The sequence below is a fragment of the Meleagris gallopavo genome, chromosome 5 (genome assembly GCF_905368555.1).
Source record: "Meleagris gallopavo chromosome 5, MGAL_WU_HG_1.1, whole genome shotgun sequence".
Lineage (NCBI taxonomy): Eukaryota > Metazoa > Chordata > Aves > Galliformes > Phasianidae > Meleagris > Meleagris gallopavo.
Window position 1 is genome coordinate 9,232,735 of NC_139408.1, and position 19,329 is coordinate 9,252,063.

General features: G+C 41.6%; 3 protein-coding genes and 2 non-coding genes across 12 annotated transcripts in view; all 5 read left to right on the top strand.

Annotated features, from left to right (window-relative positions):
* The window catches only part of DENND2B (DENN domain containing 2B), a 152,653-nt gene extending 150,433 nt beyond the window's left edge, over positions 1-2,220 (top strand). For all 8 annotated transcript variants that reach the window (XM_085224173.1, XM_085224170.1, XM_085224174.1 and 5 more), the window contains 3 exons: positions 610-849; positions 987-1,073; positions 1,477-2,220. In XM_085224173.1, coding sequence (XP_085080299.1) covers positions 610-849; positions 987-1,073; positions 1,477-1,511 — 362 coding nt within the window. In that variant the 3' untranslated portion in view covers positions 1,512-2,220. The remainder of the gene's footprint in view (positions 1-609; positions 850-986; positions 1,074-1,476) is intronic.
* Positions 2,221-2,913: 693 nt separating this feature from the next.
* RPL27A (ribosomal protein L27a) lies at positions 2,914-6,502 on the top strand. The gene is made up of 5 exons (XM_003206231.5): positions 2,914-3,633; positions 3,895-3,958; positions 4,238-4,313; positions 5,127-5,301; positions 6,309-6,502. The coding sequence occupies exons 1-5, from the start codon at positions 3,631-3,633 to the stop codon at positions 6,435-6,437; spliced, it is 447 nt and encodes a 148-aa protein (XP_003206279.1). The 5' UTR covers positions 2,914-3,630; the 3' UTR covers positions 6,438-6,502.
* On the top strand, positions 4,668-4,799 carry LOC116216716 (small nucleolar RNA SNORA3/SNORA45 family). The gene has a single exon (XR_004160033.1). It is a non-coding gene; the product is annotated as a small nucleolar RNA SNORA3/SNORA45 family (small nucleolar RNA).
* On the top strand, positions 5,592-5,723 carry LOC116216717 (small nucleolar RNA SNORA3/SNORA45 family). The gene has a single exon (XR_004160034.1). It is a non-coding gene; the product is annotated as a small nucleolar RNA SNORA3/SNORA45 family (small nucleolar RNA).
* Positions 6,503-6,631: 129 nt separating the features above from the next.
* TRIM66 (tripartite motif containing 66) overlaps positions 6,632-19,329 on the top strand; it is a 46,216-nt gene continuing 33,518 nt past the window's right edge. The window contains exon 1 of the mRNA XM_085224181.1: positions 6,632-9,033. Coding sequence (XP_085080307.1) covers positions 8,814-9,033 — 220 coding nt within the window. The 5' untranslated portion in view covers positions 6,632-8,813. The remainder of the gene's footprint in view (positions 9,034-19,329) is intronic.

Sequence of the window (19,329 nt, forward strand, 5' to 3'; positions counted from 1 at the left end):
TCAGAGAGAGCAGCAGGTGGTGCTCAGAAAGTGGTTTCAGTGCTGGAGGGGCTGAATTGCCTTGGAAGATTCACATTCCTTTCCATCAATTATAAAATTATAAAAAGAGCCCAGGGTGAGTGTAACCACCTGTGGTTAACAAGTATGAGGGAGGACTCTATTCAGCTTCTAAAATTCATTTCTACTCATCTTTGCTTTACATATGTAAAACTCTCAGTAGTGGTGAAAGCCTAAATACTACAACCTATACTTTTAGATCTGTTTTCAGTGTACAGGTTTATTATCCTCCAAGCAACCATTTTAATTCTCAGAGCTGTGCAGAGGTTTGTCAAGTAAAGAGTTATTCATATTTAAACTTAGAGATATCACTTCGATTCTGCACCCACAAAGTTTTTAATTTCCTGAGCTGTCTCCTGAGGATTTGTATTCCTTCTTGATTCTTGGTTACAAAACAATCAGTTACAGGGCTGCAAAGGAGCTGCACAACTCCTTTCTCTTATCACCATTGCATCAGTAAACCGCTAGATGACGGTGCCCAGCCTGGGGTGGGGACAGTGCTGAGAGCTGCAGCAGCTGATTGTGGTGTCTTATTGCTGCCTTATTTTGCAGAATGTAACACCCTGAATGGATTAGTGTCTGAGGTTTTTATCCGATTCTTTGTGGAGACAGTTGGCCATTATTCCCTGTTCCTAACCCAGAATGAAAAAGGAGAGCGTGTCTTCCAAAGGGAGGCATTCCGTAAATCCGTGGCCTCCAAAAGCATCCGCCGCTTCTTGGAAGTGTTCATGGAATCCCAAATGTTCGCTGGTTTCATTCAGGACAGAGAACTGAGAAAATGCAGGGCGAAAGGTAAGGGTGCAGATGGCTTTGTGCCGCGGAGGGGGCAGAGCCGAGGGGCGGTGAGAGGAAGCAGCATCAGAGGAAGGGGACGGCGGGTTCTCTCTCGCAGAGCCGTTTCCGGCTCAGTTTTCTCCTCTCTTCCGTAGGCCTCTTTGAGCAGAGAGTTGAACAGTATTTGGAAGAGCTTCCGGACACTGAACAAAGTGGAGTGAACAAGTTTCTGCGAGGCCTTGGTGAGCAAACTATGTAGAAGTATTTCTCGAATTAATTTTCACGTGACTTCTGTGTTATTTTATTTTAAATATATATATAAAATCTTTGGGATGAAATCAGATAATTAAGCAGAGGTTTAGGTATGGGATGGGAAATATAATAAGAATATAATGAAAACATACTTGAAATCAGAGTTCATTATGGTCTTTGTGAAAAGTTTTCATTTCCTTTCCAATTCCAAATGTTTCATTTCCAAACATAATTAAAGAAAAAAAAGATGTTGACTACTAAGCATTTTGTTAGTTGCCTCTCCCTACTGGTGTTAAACAATTGCACTGCAAATTAACCCATTCATTCAGTGACCTTTGATTGCAGTTGGCTTTTCCAGTATTGAAAAAGTGACTGGTGGTGCATTTTCTTTAGGAAATAAAATGAAGTTCCTTCACAAGAAAAACTGATCCCTTTCTGCTGAACCACCAACCCAAAGACTACGTATCACACTGTGCTTGGGACACCTGCAGCTGCAGACCTTGATGTGGGAGAATGAAAAAAGCTGACTGCAGCTTTGAGTGATTGCCCATGCTGTTACAGAGCATCCATGTATTTGGATGGGATTTGTAAATACTGTGCTGTAAGCTTTTGTAACTGATTTTGTAATGAGCAAAGAAAACTGTGGTAAATATTTGTATATTCCTGAGAATAACAGGTGCTTTCCTAGTATGAGTTGAGTTACGCTTGGTGCAAAGATGAGTAGCTGACTGCATGCAGCTCTCAGCAGAACCACTGATTTCAGGGGATGTTTGTGAGAACTGCACTGATGCCTGAGTACTGCGGTAACAAATGGACCCATGGGTCCATGGCAGAGATTGTGTGTGCCAGGGCTGGCTTTGTGTGGCAGAGTTGGTATTGTTTTTTTCCTGCTTTCCTTTCTCATTAATTTTAAAAACGAATTAAGAAAGTAAGTTGATAATAAGGTACTTGGTTCACAATACAAAGCTTCCACTTGGTTTGAACGCTGGTCAGTAAACTCCTTGTAATCCATTCTGCACTAAGACTGCTAACTGTGAGGAGAGCTCCATTTTTTGACATGCAAGCTGCAACGTGTAGGTACAGTATGTCCTTTCCTCATATATGTATGTATGGTTCCCAATAAACCGTGTAAATATACCTGTTTTATAGTCTTTGTGTACTTTTGATGCTGAGTGGGTACCGAACCAGAGGAACTTGTGAATGTGAATTTGCAATTAAAATACAAAATGGTTGTTACGAATTTGTCTTTCAGTAAGTTTGCTATTTTGTGACATAAAGTGTTTTTAATTCTACTTAATGTTTTTAGCTAGAGCTAAGGCATTTTAAATTACCGAGGCGTTAATTTTATCCAAGCAGAAGCATCTCTTTAAACATTTTTTTCTTCAAGTGAGTCAGCAGCAAATCCCTTTCTGTCTTTGTATGTATCACACTGCTCCTAGACTTCCTAGAGTCAGGGTTGCCATCCCTGGAGGTGCTACAGAGCCATGGAGATGTGACGAGGAGGACTGTTGTGTCTGGGCATGGTGGGGGTGAGCTGCTGGCTGGGTTGATCTTAGTGTTCCTTCCAACTTCCATGATTCTATGAATCCGCAATTACACGGCGGTATTTTCAGATTGCTTTGGCACTGCCTTGGTTCAATGACCTGAGTAGAATAAGAACAGCTGGTGGGGGGGGGGGGGGGGGAGTTGCTTGAATTTCTGATGAGCTATCAGCTGCCTTCCATACAGCCTGCTGCTCTTTGGTGTCCACTGCAGTTAGAGCATTGAAGGATGAAAAGCGCACTGTATTTTTCTTCATTTACAGCGTCATTTCTCCCTTATGGCGTTGAGGCTTGCGCAATTCCAAACCTGACAGTGGTTCTGGTTTGCTATCAGCCTCATAGAGCAAAAGCGAGGGTTTATTCACTGAAAAGGTGAAGTCATTTCCTTTTTTTCCTTGCCTCCCTCACATCCAAATATATGTCAATGATGGCAAAGGGGAATGGTTTTAAACTGAGACAGGGAGGTTTAGGTTAGATATTAGGAGTAAGTTTTTTGCACAGAGGGTGGTGACGCACTGAAACAAGCTGCCCAAAGAGGTTGTGGAAGCCCCATCCCTGGAGGCATTCAAGGCCAGGTTGGATGTGGCTCTGGGCAGCCTGGTCTGGTGGTTGGCGTCCCTGCACATAGCAGAGGGGTGGAAGCTCAATGATCATTGCGTTCCGTTTCAACCTGGACCATTCCATGATTCTGTTACACTATGATTCAATACTTCGAAAGTGTACATCAAATAAACGTTCAATGTAAAACATCAAGTTCAACGGAAACATAAACGCTATCCATTACCACCCTCATGGGCAGGGCTCCCCGACCACCCCCACACAGGGCGGAACTACCGCCCATTTCAGCGCGGGATCCAACAACCGCCCCCGTTGCCGATCTCGCGAGACTCCACGCTTGCTGCGAGAGCCTCTGCACAGTCTCGCGAGAGCTGGTCGCTCCCGGAGGTGCCTTCCCCAGGTCTCGCGAGCGCGGCGCTCTTTCTCTGCCGTCGCGCACGCTGACAAGATGGTGGGTGCCGGCGGGCTGCCTCTTGCCTCCCGTCACTGGGGGAATGTGGCCGGGAAGGGGGTGGGGTGAGTGGGGCTTCTCCTTGCCCGTGGCCTGCTCGGGATGGTAAGGGACGGGATGGGATGAAATGGGGAAGGCGGCGAGGTGAGGCTGCTCGGGCCTCCCGCCGGCGGGCCCAGACCTCCATGGCGCCTGAGCGGGTGGGGCCGTCTCGTTCCGATCGCGGTCGTGCTGTTCACCGCCGTTCTCGCTGCCTCACAGCCTTCCAGACTGCGGAAGACCAGGAAGCTGAGGGGACACGTCAGCCACGGGCACGGCCGTATCGGTGAGTGGGGATACCGTGCCGTGCGGGTGAGGGACCGAGGGAGCGGGGCTGTCGGGGGGAGAGCGTCGCCGGGTACCGGATTGTGCGGATATGTGGGGACATACAACCTGAGAACGGGGCTGGGCGGCTTGTTAAACATGCTGTGCCTGTTCTTGCATATGCAGAGGACAGAATAAGACTGCAGACATCAGAGTAATTAGCTGAACCTGGCACTTAATTGTGGCCCTAAGTTAAAGCATTATATATTCTTGGTGTAACAGGCTGAATTTTTCTTTTCAGGCAAACACAGGAAGCATCCTGGAGGCCGTGGTAATGCTGGTGGTATGCACCATCACAGGATTAACTTTGATAAATAGTAAGCTAACGTTTTAAGTTTGTACTAGCAAAAAATGCGCCTTTCTGAAGTAGAAACAACTACATCTTATATGTGAACCACTGAACTTGCTTACAATCCCTTGTATCTTTTTTTTCTAACACAAAGTGTGGCTTCACAGCTGCCATCAATTCATATCCTCATTTTATCTAAACTCAAAGGCCTTTCTTAAATTAGTCATCTTGCAAAACTCAGTAAATTTGACCAAACTTGCTGGTTAGAATGGTGTCCTGCTAACAGATGCACACATGAAGTGTTACACGAATTAGAAAAGTTACATAAATCAAAACTGCTCTTTAGCTGCCTACGATAGGGAGTGAGGGTTGTTGTCTTAATGCCGAGACTAGAGTCACGTCTGGACAGTGCTTGTTGTCCTGACGTGCTAGAGTACTCGAAAAGTAACCACTAATCTATATTCACTGGCTGTGACCGTTCCTGTCTCAGTCAGTCACCAGATTAGTGACAGGAGCTCTGGAGCTCCTCATGCAGTGCAATGTTGCCTGAATTCACTGAGCTGATTTCGCAGTGGAAATACAGGTTTGGGCTGGACTCATCATGAGGAGGATTAACTTGTGATATCAAGGGAGAAGAGGCACTCAAAATTTTTTTTCCCTTGGCTTGGATAGCAGTGATTGTTACAGTTGAATACTACATGTATAATGCAGAAGTGAAATAATTTTTTGAAGTTTTTTGATTATTCTGAGCAAGTTAAGATCCTTGTTTCAGTGTTAAAATCCTACCTATTCAGGTTGAATTAAAAGTGTGATTTAACAAGAAATGTATTTTCTTTCACAGTCACCCTGGCTACTTTGGAAAAGTGGGCATGAGGCACTATCACTTGAAGAGAAACCAAAAGTTCTGTCCCACTGTCAATTTGGATAAACTATGGACCCTTGTAACTGAACAGACAAGACTCAATTATGCAAAAAACCAGGCTGGACTGGCCCCAGTCATTGATGTTGTGCGCTCAGTAAGTTTCTGCTCAGATTCAGGACTGCAGTTCCTACTCATTTAACGTGTTACTTAGTTTTGTGCCTCAGACTAAAATGGTAAACTGCAAATAAATTGCAGTGCCTGAATATTTGTAAACCTGGAACATAATTGTGTATCTTAGCATATCAGTAGGTAAACTAGTGTTTATGTTGTTAACGTAAGAATGACTTCCCTTTCTTTGAAAGATGGTAAAAGGTTGTTTAATTACCAGAAGCACATACGAAAACATCATAGTGCTGTTCACGCTTACAGAAAGCCATTTCTAATACTGAGAATAGAGTCACATCTTTACATGTTCTGTTGTTCTGGTGTGCTATCGTTCTCAGACATAAACTTCTGATCCTCATTCCCTGGCTGCGATACCTCATATCTCAGTCAGCCACCAAATCAGTGACAGTAACTACCTTATCAAGTAGGTATGCTCTACATCTCAGAAGCCTCCTTGTTGGCCAGTTGTGCCACTTCTAACAAACTGTGACTTTAAAGATTGTAGTACTAACCGGCTTTGTGCCACCATTGTCCTTTTAATGCAGAGGACAGGAGTGAAATGAGGGGATTCCAGCAGAGAGATGATGTAAAGAGTGAGGGTCAGATATAATTGGGCAGTAGTTAGCTGTAGCAGTGCAGCCAGCTGCTCTGTCCTTTGGAAAAGTGAGAGGTGGTTGACAACTTTTTTACAGGACTCAGCATTGTTTTCTGTATGTGGCTTTGGGAAGGTAACAGCTTCACATGTTCTAAATTACTGAAAAAGTATAATCACTTCATAGTTTCTACTTCTCTGAACAAATGCAACTAGCTAATGCAGGATATATTTTACCAACTTTTACCAATCTTATATTAAGAGATGGATGATGGATCATCACAGTGATGATCATAGTTCTGGTTTTTATTGATGTGTGCTAAAAGACAGAATGGAAGAGCCTGGAAGTTGGTTGCAAACACTAAATGTTGTCTTTTTTTGTTGTTTTTCTTTAATCTTTCTAGGGTTACTACAAAGTCCTGGGCAAGGGCAAGCTGCCCAAGCAGCCTGTAATTGTGAAAGCAAAGTTCTTCAGTAGAAGAGCAGAGGAGAAGATCAAAGAAGTTGGTGGTGCCTGTGTGCTTGTGGCATAAAGGCCTTAGTTTTATTCAAACTTTCTGAATAAAGACCAATGTGTAAAATGTGTTGATTTATAGAATTTTCTGACTTTTTCTTTTTTTACTTGTCCTATGCTGTTCACATTAAGTCTTGTCTGTGGAGTTACTTCAGGCACTATTGGTGGTTTGACAAATGCTTACGATGATTTGATACTGCCTGGTTACAGTGCCAGCATTTGGCACTTGAAGAAGTACCTCCTATGGTACCTTCACAAAGTAGCATTGTACACTGGCTTTTCTTCTTGCCAGACTTCCCTTTGTGGGTATCACAACCCACTCTCCTTCAGGGTTGGGCAGCTGTTGGGCACAAGCTTGGGGCCATGGTGCTTCAGGGTGCACGGCTATCAGGCTTGGTCCTTCATGTTGAGGCTTGGGCTGGTTTTGCAGACCGATTACCTTAGAGCCTATTCCTCAGATGTGTCTCCCAAATAGTCCAGAATATCTGGGGAACGTTTGGAAAACAAGAGGCCTGAGTAAATTGCAATTCACTGCTTTTACCGCCTGTTTTCATGAATGTGACTAAATTCTCACCTTGTATTTCTGTGGGAGGTCATCAAATGTTTGGAATTTGAGTCCTTATGCGGTGATTGGCAAGGAAAAGACTTGTTTCCCTCTTTGGGCTGATGGCTCAAAAGCCAGGCCCTTTGCCTTCCAGGTGAGATTGCTGCCAGCTGCTTCCCCTCATACGCTTCATTTTCAGCCTCTGCTGCCAGACCTGATGTCTCCCATAGGCCGCTGGTAATGCAGCTGCCTGGCTGCTGGTTTGCATTCCTGTCTCAGCAGGAAACTTACTGTTTTTTCTCACTGTCATCCTCCATCCTACCAAAACGCTTGTACGTAGTTTCTACTGTTAGGAAAAAGCATTAACTAAAGGAGTATGGTGCCTGCTTCTACTCATTCAGCTGCTTGTCTGGTCTTCGTGATGGTACAGCATATCCCAATATTTGGTTTTGTGTTTGCAGTGATTCTCTGCGTTTATGCTTTGGTCCTGGGCTGTAGTTTCTTTGCCTAAACAATGTGGTAGTCTCAGACCTCAACTTCCTATTGCAGACATTGCATATTTTTGTAGGATCTGGTTTGTCATCTTAGCAACGGTACTTAAAAGAAATGAAGATGGTGCAAGCAAAAAAGCTGTGCTGCCCTAATGGCATTTCCCTCTGAAAGATGAGCTCATGTAATCAAACTTTTTCTAAAGTAGTTTGAATAATGATGATTTCAGGATGCAATACTTTTAAAAAGATAAAACAACAACAACAACAACAACAAAACACTTTGTGGACTTCGAGACATCTATAATTTTGTTTCATTGAAGAAGAAGGTCTTTCTGCTAACCATTTCCATTGGAATCTTGCTTGAGCCGGACTCCCTCAAGGGGGTGTATATCCCTAAGATTAGAGCTGCTGCTCTTCTGTGATGGGGAGATCTGGAGACAGCTGCAAGTTTGTACTGCTGGCAGCAAGGCCACCACGCAAGCTCCATCACGTGGAGCTCTGGCCCCACCAGTGGGTTCAGTCAGCCAGAGGGGTGCTTCCAAAGGAGATGAGACTGCTTGCTTTTCCTTCTCAGATGCAACTTGCAAAAGTTTCTCATTGCAGGCTGTACGTGGACATCTCTGTACATTTGAGAATCAAGGATGGTACATGATCTGCAAAGTACCCAATTCATCTTGAGGAGCTTAGGTTGGCAAAGGAAATGCTGTCCTGCTTGCAGAAAGTTTCAATTTGGTCTATAACCTGATGTGTGTTCATCTTGACAGGTGAAATTTGATCACTGCAAAGTGCGCTTTATTAGATTTCTAAAAAGCTCGGCAGAAGTTGCATTGCATTTATCAAGGCAGTTTTCTAATGGGCATTGCTGAAATGATGGAGATACAATCAGTTATGATTGTCTTTATTTGCTTTATCTGCAAGCTCTGAAATACTGAGGTGAAATTATAAAAGCAATCAGATAATACCATCATTTTTATTGCATGTTTTCAATGCTTCTAGCAGGAAATGTACAGCATGTGACAGTTCAGCCTGATATCAGCTTTGTAAGTAGATCAATAGAACAGATTACTTCAGTTTTTTACAAAAGCTGCAAGTACTGTAGAGAGATAGTGGGATCACGGTTTGTAAACCTTAAACCGCACTTTCCTGCACAACAATCTGCAAAAGCAGACATTTTTTTTTTTTTTTTTTTTTTTTTTTTTTTTTTTTTTTGTAAAGAGGGTTATGTGATTTTTTAGCTGCAAGGAACTTCCTCTTTCTTCAAAGGGACCGAGTAAGTGTTGTTTCTGAGAACGTGCATCCCACTGCTGCCTTCTATGTTGCGCTTGAGTGATCAAGTGTTTTGTGAAGCAGAGGGGCTGACATGAGCCATTTTGTGACTCTTCATGTTTTTGATGTCAAGCCTCAGCCAACGGCAATGGAGCCCCTGGATGTGCTGAGGAAATGCTTGGTGTGCAAATGGGATCTGTGCAGGAGAGAGCCCAGGATGCTGCCATGCCTTCACTCCTTCTGTAAGGACTGCCTTCCAGAGCTGATTCAAGGATACAGCTATATTTCCACTGTGCATGAAGTTGTATATGAAGGTAATGTTTATGAGCCTCTGATTGACTTAGGTGCTTTGTAATATAGTATTATAAACATGTATGGCTTGAGAAACACTTCTATATAGCTACTTTGAAAGAATAAGCTAGGAGACTCAAAGTGTGTATGAGCAAGTAGTGGACCGAGGAAAACTTCCTTTAGCACATTCTCCATCCAACAGCAGTGCTTTGAATAGAAATGATGCAGACAGACAACATTTACGTTTTCCAGAAGGATCTTGGTTTCATTTACCAAGCATGACTTTATGAATATTTGCTTAAAACATACAATGAAATGCAAGAAAGTAGTTGCTAGGCTAGGTTAATATTTAATCTTTTGGACATGTTGGACTTCTCTGTGGTAGTGGTTGTGGTTAGAGTTAATATACCTCCTCTTCTCCCTCTCCTGCCCCTGCAAACACCACAGCAAACACTGACATCCGGCTCTTAGCTCTTAATGGAGGGCACAGCAATTGTTATTAGAATATGGGTATTGTGGTGCACTGAAACTCTTTGCGCTTTCCTTTTGTTCTCGTTGTAAGTGTGGTTTCACTCTATCTGAGCACTTATGACTGAGGGATAGCTGTAACTGGTCCTAACAAATTGCCTGAAGCTGGCTAGGACAAGAAGCATTTTGGGCTTTGTAGCTTTTGAAGTGCTGAAATTATTTGTACAGTTTCTAGTGATGCTGCTAATAGAAACTATGTAACTTTTTTTGGAATGAAAAGGGGCTTGCATCTCAGAATGCAGTCATTTTAACTGAATGAGTCTTAATTACCACAGGGAAGCATTCCAAACTCATTACTAATTTATAAGCAGAGCAAAGGCACATAGATTGCTTGTATTTCCACAGGCTTTGAACTCTAGATGAATAAATCGCATCGTTTATTATCTCTTCCAAAGCAGATTTTAGAAACATGCAGGAATAGAAGATACTTTCCCTAAGGTGATGATAATTTGCATTGATATGATAACATAAACTAGATAAGTTCAGGTTCAAGAAAAGTGGAAATAGTGTTAGGAGATGACTGTTGAAAAGTTGGCAGAACACAGAAGATAAGGAGAAGGGAATAACTGAATGGCAAAGGAGAAAGGCTTTTCGTGGAAGGATGCAGACTGGAAAAGACATAAATGCCTCTTTGAAATGTTAAATGCCCAGTCACACCAGGCTTTAAGTATGAAGGGCCTCTATTGTAATAGAGTGATGTTGGAAACAACCACTATGTTGATTTTTTTTGTGCGCTCTCTCCTCCTTGTTTTTGTTTGCAAAGTGGAAAAAGGAATTTATGCTTCTTGATGATCTTGGATGAAGTGCAGCTGGGGGTTCTCATGAATCATTAAAATATTAGATGTTTATTTGGGCACCTGAGAGGGGGTTGGGAAATATTTGTCTACAGCAGATTGGAAGAAAGACTGGTCCACGTCTATATTCTTGAAATTTCTCTGTTTACTTCCTCATTCTCTTGTAGTTGGGAAACTTCTATGGGAAAGGGCAAGATCAGAGAAATGGTAAAAGAAAGAAATAATGCACAATGATGATCCACTGTAAATGAAGTGAGACGCCAGGTGCAAAGACTCCATTCATATATAAGCAACAAGAGCAGCAAAACCAAAACATCTGTGTCTCTTCAATCAGTGATTGAAACTGCAACCACTGTGAGTCAGCCAGGATACGTTTGTGAAATCCTCTGATGGCATGACACCAAATATTGCTTATCTTATATGCACTCATTGCTGATTTATAGGTAGTACAATACCAACCCAGTTTGCATTATGAGCATGTATATGTGCTGATGATGGTCTGTAAATATAACAAGAGCGAAACCACTTCAGCTAAGTGTGAAATATTGCCTGTAGGAAAAATGCATTTCTTACTTACTGTAAATTCTTTAAGCAGAATATAAGAATGGAAAAAAATATATTTCCAAGTGAAGTCAGTCTGAGATTTGGTGCAAATGCATACTTTAATCTGTGGCTTTCAATATGTCACATTATAAGCAGTACTGTACGAATGAAAAATGTTTTCCAGTTGATTGTTGTTTTATTAAGATGCTGAAGAGATGTAGGTAAGTGGTCCTGAGCTTTGATGGTGGTTGATGTTGGACACGTACTTTTGTACCTGCTCCTCAGTCTTTGTGTTGAAGTCAACTCAAGAATGAAAGCTCTGAGATAGACTGAATGATTATGGAAAAGCTGTATATGTATTAGAATTTATTCAGAGCTGTGAGAATGGAGAGGTGTGATAGCAATTTGAGTGAAACAAGAAAGTGATCTTTGCAAGCATAGCTCCAACAGGTCCTTCTGTTATGAAGAGGACTTTAAGACGTTCAGTTTTCACTTACCTTTCTGTGTGCCAGTGCCACTTCCCTTTTTTTTTTTTTTTACCTCCTCCCTTCATGTGAAAAAAAATTCTTTATTTTATTCTCTTCTACAGAATCCACATGATTTGTGCTTCCAGTCCATGTAGTGCATGACATGGAACTCATATAAAATATAAATAGATATAAGTGGGGGGACCGGGAATGAGAAGGAGAATCTTCCATCTCAGCAGACCAAGGAATTTTCTCTCTGGTGATTTTCCCAGGCTTCTGCATAAATTCTAACTGTGTGAACTGCCACTCACAGTGCACTGTGAAAAAATATGGTTGGTTCTTGTGTGCTGCCCTTCTGGGCTTGTCTCCTTCTCACTGAGTTCTGAAAGCACTCAAAACCAAATTTGTTTGAACTGGGGGTTGGCATCAAAATAAATTCCACTTTATCTGCAAATCTTTCTTTCCTTCAGATATTTGATGATGTAAGTCATTTTCATACTTTCAATGTCACCAATGTCATAACTCCAGAAGGAGCAGGAAGAGGAGCTGTAGAGGTGTGTTGTGAAAGGTTCATGTTTTTTGGAGACCGTCCCATCTTGAAGGCTGCCTATTTGTCCTCTCCAAAAAAAAAGAAAAAAAAAAAAAGAAAAAAGAAAAAAGAAAATAATAATCATAGGCAACCACTGTTTAAATCATAATTTAGGCCCAAGAGAGCGATGTTCTTATACTAACCTTCTGTGTTTCTTTTTTCTGAAATGCCGTTTTAGAAACATGCTTTGGCCTTATGTGTTTCTCTGGCTTAGATAACAAAAATCATGGAAAATGGCTGCATAATTTCTTTCAACATTCTGCACAGAAGTCTAAAACTGTCCGCACTTGTTTGACACTAGATTTCTGTGAGCAACCGAGGGTCCAAGGTCCTTGCTTAAATGCCGACTAATGTGGCGGGGTTGCGTGTTAGAGAAATGCAAACTGAACAGATAAAATAAGCGAAAACAGAAGATAAAAGAGAAAAAATGTGACTTCAGCTGTTAACACATGCGAACTTGCTGTGTTCTATTACTGCTGGCTGAAAATACATGGTTTTGCTTATCTAATAAGAGAGGTGTTCTGTATAACTGCAGATTCCCCATTGCAAAGGCCTTTCAGTGAAGGACATCCAACACTTGGCCTAGCATTGGCTGTACTTGCATTTACTACCTTCAGAAGTATCAAGGTGTTGTTTTAAGGAGGTTGAGCTCTGACTCTTTTGGCTCTAGTCTTACTTTCACAATGATGTTTTGGCATAAGGAGTATGGTATGCTGGCATAAGAGAAGACTCCAGGCACAAACACAGTGACTTATCTTATACTACTTCTGTGTGTAAGACAAAATGCACTTCTGCTGAGTTCTGTAGCCCACTTTTACGCTTGGAGTGGAGCACCTTGGCCTTCTTGGTGTAACAGCTTTTCTGTCTTGAAACAACATTGTTTTGGTGCAATCATGTAAGGCAAGTGATGCAATGCATCGCTCCTATTAGTTCTGAAGGAGAACACCAATTTGCTTTAATTAGATCCACTTAACACTAAATATATCTTTCATTTAGAAAAAAGGAAGTAAAAAGGTTATTTCAAAGAGGGCACTCTTGAAAATATATTAATTTAGTCATCCTAAAATGTGTTTGAGGTTACTCATCCCTTCTCACATGGTTGTTCAGATGGCTGATCCAAAGGGCAAGTGAAACAGTGGGGGACTAGTTACATAAATATGAAGCTGTAGAGCAGGAGGTTGTCTTCAGAACTGTTTCCTATAACCTTTAATTGGGTCTCCAAGGAAGTGTAAATTACGCCTGCAGCTTGAGCTGTAGCTAATGCTCTGAGAGAATAATTATTCTGCTGATTGCTGGAGGAAAAAGAGCGGAGGAATAGGTGCAGCATGCAGACAGCCGATATGTGTGATAGCTCCACTGTTTGTTACTTTATGCTAATCAATTCTTAGGGCAATAATAGGTGAATTATTTGTGCTGGATCATTTTCCAGACTACCAACTTAAGGGCTCTTCCTGTTCAAACCTGACTAGACTGGAGAACCTTGAAACAAGTTTGTGAACCAAGGCTTTAGGTATTGAAAGGGTCTTTCTACTTCATTTGTATACATGCTGCAAACACTAGTTTGCACTTACAGGAATGACTGCTGCAAATTTTCTTCAGCTCTGTTATTACAAATTAGATTATTGCATATAGTGGATTAAAAAAACATGAGGGCTCCCCAAACTTTTAGATCTTTGTGTTTTTACAGAGTAACTCTGAGTACAAGGATCACTACCTTGCTGTCATAGACTCATAGAATCAATCACCAAGGTTGGAAAAGATCTCCAAGATCATTCAGTCCAGCTGTCCACCTATCACCAATATTTCCCATGTCCCTCAGTAGAACATCTAAATGTTTCTTGAACACCTCCAAGGATGGTGGCTCCACCACCTCTCTGGGGAGTCTGTTCCAGCAGTTGATCACTCTTTTGGAGAAGAAATTTTTGCTAATGTCCTGTCCACATACTTTTCTCTTTTGCAGAAATGAAACTGCTTTGGGGCGTGAGCAACCTGGTCTGCAAGGAGTTAGGACTTGAATGGTATATGCCTGAGTGGGCTTTGGTGGCAGAATGCTGTTTTCCTGAAAGCTGATTTTGGATATCCTAGATATGGGATTGAAATATTCAAGTTGGGTCTTTGTGTCTGCCTACCAGATCCTCTGTTGTGGAATTTTCTCCAACCTACTGTCTAGTTACTATTGGAAAGATGGAGGTGTAGGACTACATCTTCACATCCCTCTGGTGATGGAGGTTCCTGGGAGTCTGTTCAATGCAGTCTTCAGCGATTGCTCAGTGCTACCTGATAGCTCAGATACACTGAAAATAGCTCATCTGTGTTTTTTCCTGCGTATCATTCTGAGATGAAGTTTTGTCCTGTATGTCACAGTGACATGGCATACAAATCCAACATGAGTATCCTTGCTAGCCTTCGTAAATAAATACCCAGATCATTAGCAATCAAATGTGATGTCACAAATAGTGATTTCAGAAGATTAAGAGCTGTTAGTAATGAACTTCTGAAAAAACAGCTTATGCAAATGTTGCTATCTCCTTTCTACCAGTATAGTTTAGATGCAAACTCTATGAAGTTTGTGACAACAGCTCATAGTTTTTTTTTTACCTCAAGAGATTTTGATAGCAATAATGTCCCTCATTTGGGCATCATGATTGCATCATAACAGGATTTGTCTCCTGATCTCTTAATGTATAAACTCTGTTGTTTGAATGCAGTAATTCCATGTTGGATTGCTATTTAGATCCAGAAGTTGCATCATTCTCATATGTACAAACAGTGAATCTCTAGGGCTCCTGGTTACTCTTCCCTTCACCCACACTGTGTAACAATAACATATGTAAGTGAGCTGTCTGCAAAGTACAGGTTCTTCTAACAAGCTAACACTGCTTTTTAGAGGCAGTGGTCAGGAAGTAAGGCAAGAGAAAAATGTAGGGAATAGTCTGTGAAGTGTATCTCGGAGTGAGTGGTATTATGAGACCTACTGCTACCTGAATCTGGAAAAGCTCTACACTTTCCTTCTGCACACTGGCTCCTGGTTATTGTGAGGAGTAGGAGAAGACCCAGGCAAGAGAAGAAGGAGGATGGTATTCATTCCGTCTGTGGGGTTCTTATTTCACTTGTTCAGGAAAAATGCAACCAAGGCAACTTAATGCAGAGCTGAATGAATCTCAGGAAGGCCAGAGAAAAATCCCGTTCAATTTGTAGTGGACCAGTACATCTCTCTGCCCTGCTGATTCATTAGCATTTCTCTCTGCGGAGGGGAGAGCACCCCCAGGTACTCTGCCAAAGGAGCAGCTGCTTCCACCTGCAATATAGCAAAGCCTGATTCCAGGGAGCACGCTGTGTGCAGTTGTGCTTAATAACCCTCTGCTCCTGACACGACTGACTTGGTGTGTAACTAAGTGACTGGCTATCCTGAGGACAGGTAAGGAGTTTCTAGGACGTCATACTTTACTGATGATTTGTACTGCAAGCATAAGCACAGTGAGGTGCACTCCCTTTGTACTGTTGAAATAGCTGCTGCTTGGGGCTCTTGGTTAACATCTATGTAAGATTTGCTTAATTTCTGAACAATTGCTTCACAAATCATTCTGTAGTGCATTTATGATGCCAAAATTTTATTAGACCCTTTGGAGAATTTATATTGAAAAATATTGGGAATTTCCAGGGAGCACATGTTCTGTTAAATGAAAAAGGCATGAAATGAGAAGTAAAATCAGATAAACCATTATGATCTTCAATGCTTCCACACTCAGGGAATCCTTTCTCTATGCTTCTAATGGAGTCTGAAGCATAAAATCCAGTATTAGGAGATATGAAAAAGTGCTTACTGGCTTGTTCTTGTATGAGTAGGAAACTACTTCCAGCAGTACTGCCATGCTGTCCCCATTATTTCATCTGTTAACGTGTAGTGTTTATTTTGTCTTAGGTTGGAGATCATTGTAATTCAGTTATTTGGCTATTTGAGGCATACAATCAAAGCAACCATTTGGTGGTCTGCTGTGGTGACTGACACAATGTTTGACCCGTTTGTGTGGGACTTGCTCTGTGCAAGTAGCATAACTAAAATCTAAATTATGGGGATAAATTGTAGCATAGCATGCTGGGCATTGCTTTTACATATCCTCAGGTATTAAACAGCAGTAGTGTCACGTACCCCTGAAATCTCTGTGGTTTTAAACTCCTTAATACGATTGTGTTTCTTAGTATGCATAAGAAGGCTTTTGTGCAGAACTAAAAGCCACACATGAAAAATATGTTTTCTTCAGGTGGAAAGTATTGAAGTTTTCTTTAAAGAACATTAAAAAAAACGATATTGCCTGTTCTTAAATTGATAAAGTTCTTTACACGCACTGTATTTCATACTTTGCTGGTCTGAAACAGATTAGCACAATTTAAAGTTCATGTGAACTAGCCTGAGGCCATGAGCGTCACATTAAATATCTTTCAATTGGTATAATTTGGCTTAACATTCTGTACTAACTGGGTAGTATGTTGAAGTGTAATAAAATATGTAACTTCAATATTAACTTTTTGTAACCTCATGGAGAATTGACAGAAATTGTCCTTGCTGTAGCAAAGTCCTGAGTGCTACCTTTGTTTTCCTGTAAGCTGTTGCTCCCAGAAATGCTTTGTTTAAGACTGTGTGCTCACCTGTGTGGTGTGTCAGTGAAGGAAGCTCTGATGGCCATGCACCCTTTCCTTCAGAAAGTAACCTACTGAGAATTTTCTCTTAGGTCAGTTTGTGGCACATTATGTAGCTCAGTATGGAGGCTTTATCTCTGTGTTAGCCAGATCAAGAGCTGGCACCATTTGGGCAATTTCTGTTACAGGTGTAAGAAACTGGTTTGCAATCTCAAAGTGCTAGAGGCAATTCCCTGTGAAGTTACTAGAGGGTTTCCTATCAGCTGCACCAAGAATTAGAGCATGTCCCATGAGATTTATCTGGGAGGCTGCTTGCAAAGTAGGTATTTTGCATCCCAGCTTATCAATCAAAATGTATTTGCCTCTTTATTTCTGTCACCGTGTTGCTTTGTAAGATGCTCATGTGGAAACTTGCCCAGTGTCACCTACTAGGAATTAGTGCTGCGATTCCCTGACACTTGCAGTGCACACCATTTGCAAGGAGTTGGGGGCACTGTTTGAATGATGCATCTTGTCTTCACTGCTGCAGTGCTCCTGCTGTTATATTTCTCCAGAGAACTGAGCTTTTAATGGAATGTCTAAAAGACACACAATCATAATTTGGGAAAGAATGAGGTGGTTATTGTGTGACTAATACAAAAGCATCCTGTTGTCCTATGGTGTAACATATGAAAGTAATTAGCTACAAAGATTGTGGGTAAATAAGATAACCATAACCTTTTAACTGTGCTCATTATATTAAGGATGCAAAGGAGAGGAAAAGGTTGAAAGACTTCTACAGCTTTTTGCAATTGTGAGCATCTTTATCAAATGGGTTTCTAGCCTCTTTGTCGCTCTGTCACTAGAGCACTCTTAGATGAGGTTCTGATTCTGTAGCAAGGGGATGAGTACAGCGTTGGCAATTGCTTGCGTTACCCTTTCCCTTGGGATGCCTGCTAGCTGAGTAGCACGGCCACCTGGGGGCTCATGTGCCCAATGTACAAAATGCATGGTAAAACAAGGGTGAGGCAGGCAGTAGTCTGCTACCTGAGCCTCCAAATCACAGTTCGGTTGTAAATGCAACCTTGTGGCAGCAATTCTTTGCAAGAAGTCCTCCTTCATAGGATATGCAACAGAACTCAATGTTTTTTTCTAAGCAATATGAAAGTGAACGTAGTCAGGTATCTGACTACAGACTGATTTTGTCAGAAGTGGTAATGTAGAAAGGGTTTGTGGTTTGTGTGTCTCTGATAATGTGATGTCCCGTTGTTAAAACAGCAGTAGCCCAAGTCTGACAATGGGGGGCAGGCAGGGTTAGAACTGCGCTTCTGGTCAGGAAGCGCAGGAGCTGTACCACAAGGGCAGGTAGCACTAGGTACCTGAAGAACATCAGTGTCTCTGGTGACCATCTCATGTGAAGAGTAGTAGACAACTTCAGATTAAATTAGTCTACAAGCCACTCTCCTTATTTAAAAGTAATTTTAGTCAAGGAAAGAGAACATCAAACAGTGTCAGTCTAGTAGAAAGTTGTAATTGATCTTTCTTTTAAGAACCTGCCTTAGTGAGTTTGCATCGTTTAGCCATGGAAAATGTTGCTGGTTGTTATTGTCAGTAATCACTTGACCAGGTGTATAATCAATGGATATACAGATGGTGTGTGTATATGTATGTATGTATATATATGTATATATATATATATATATATATATATACATATCCAGGAGCTTGACTAATATAATTTATATTGAAGTAATGAGAGAAAGTCACTCACCCTGTCCTAAGCTCATGAGATGAACTCCAATGGAGCAGATCTCCAGAGAGATCCTTCCCCACTGGCAGTCAGCTCTTAAATGGGTCTAGGAGAGGTGGAGCCAGGCTCCACCCCTTCCTGCAGCACAGGTGATTTGCCTTCACCTGTGCTCCTGTGACTGACTCATTGCTTGCCTCAGGTGATCAATCAGAGGTTCAGGCCGTGATTCAGCAGCCCCATACACCAGGTGAGAGTAGCTTTGAAATTTTGTTCTCAATGGAATGGAAAGAGTTAGATTTGAAAAAAACATAAAGTAAAAATAGACTAATACCACAACTTCTAAAGGTAGTTTGCTGAAACGTGATCGAAACATGCACTTCCCTTTTCAAAAAAGTACTGGACCGTCTAGCAAAATATGAATGCTAGCCCAAGAAGCCCAGGGTTGAAGTAACTGCATGATTGCATTTTTGCATTTCTCCTATGGACAACTTCTTAAGCTGCAGTGTTAGTTCCCAGTCCAGGCTAACACAAGGGTTTATGCCAGCTGTGTATTAGCTTACGGAGGTGGAGCTAGGTTTTGCTGCTCATGTTGCTTGCACTGCTTTCACTGCTTCAGGAATATCATGGCCCAGTGTCCTTTTGTCACTTGTGGATTTGTTGTAGTCGATATCTTGTAATTCTGGTTTTTAAAGTTGAAACTTTTTAACCTTCGTTCTGATTTTCTTTGCTTCTGCTGACAGCTTGTTCCTTCTCTATGGCTTCAGTTGAATAGCATGGCATACTGTAAAAGCGATAGGAGGCAGTATGTGCTTTATGCTCTGGTGTACCTCTGGTAATGCAAAGCTGTTTTAGAAGAATGGTAGCTAGTATCAGAAAGCACAGGTATGTCTGTCACAGTAGTGTGCAGTTTAAAATGTAGCTCAGTTTTTATCAAAGTTGTAAGCCATGATAAATTCATGGCAATTTGGATTCGTGGATATCCTTAATAAACACTGAGATAAATCAATAAATCACCTGAACTGTGATGAATA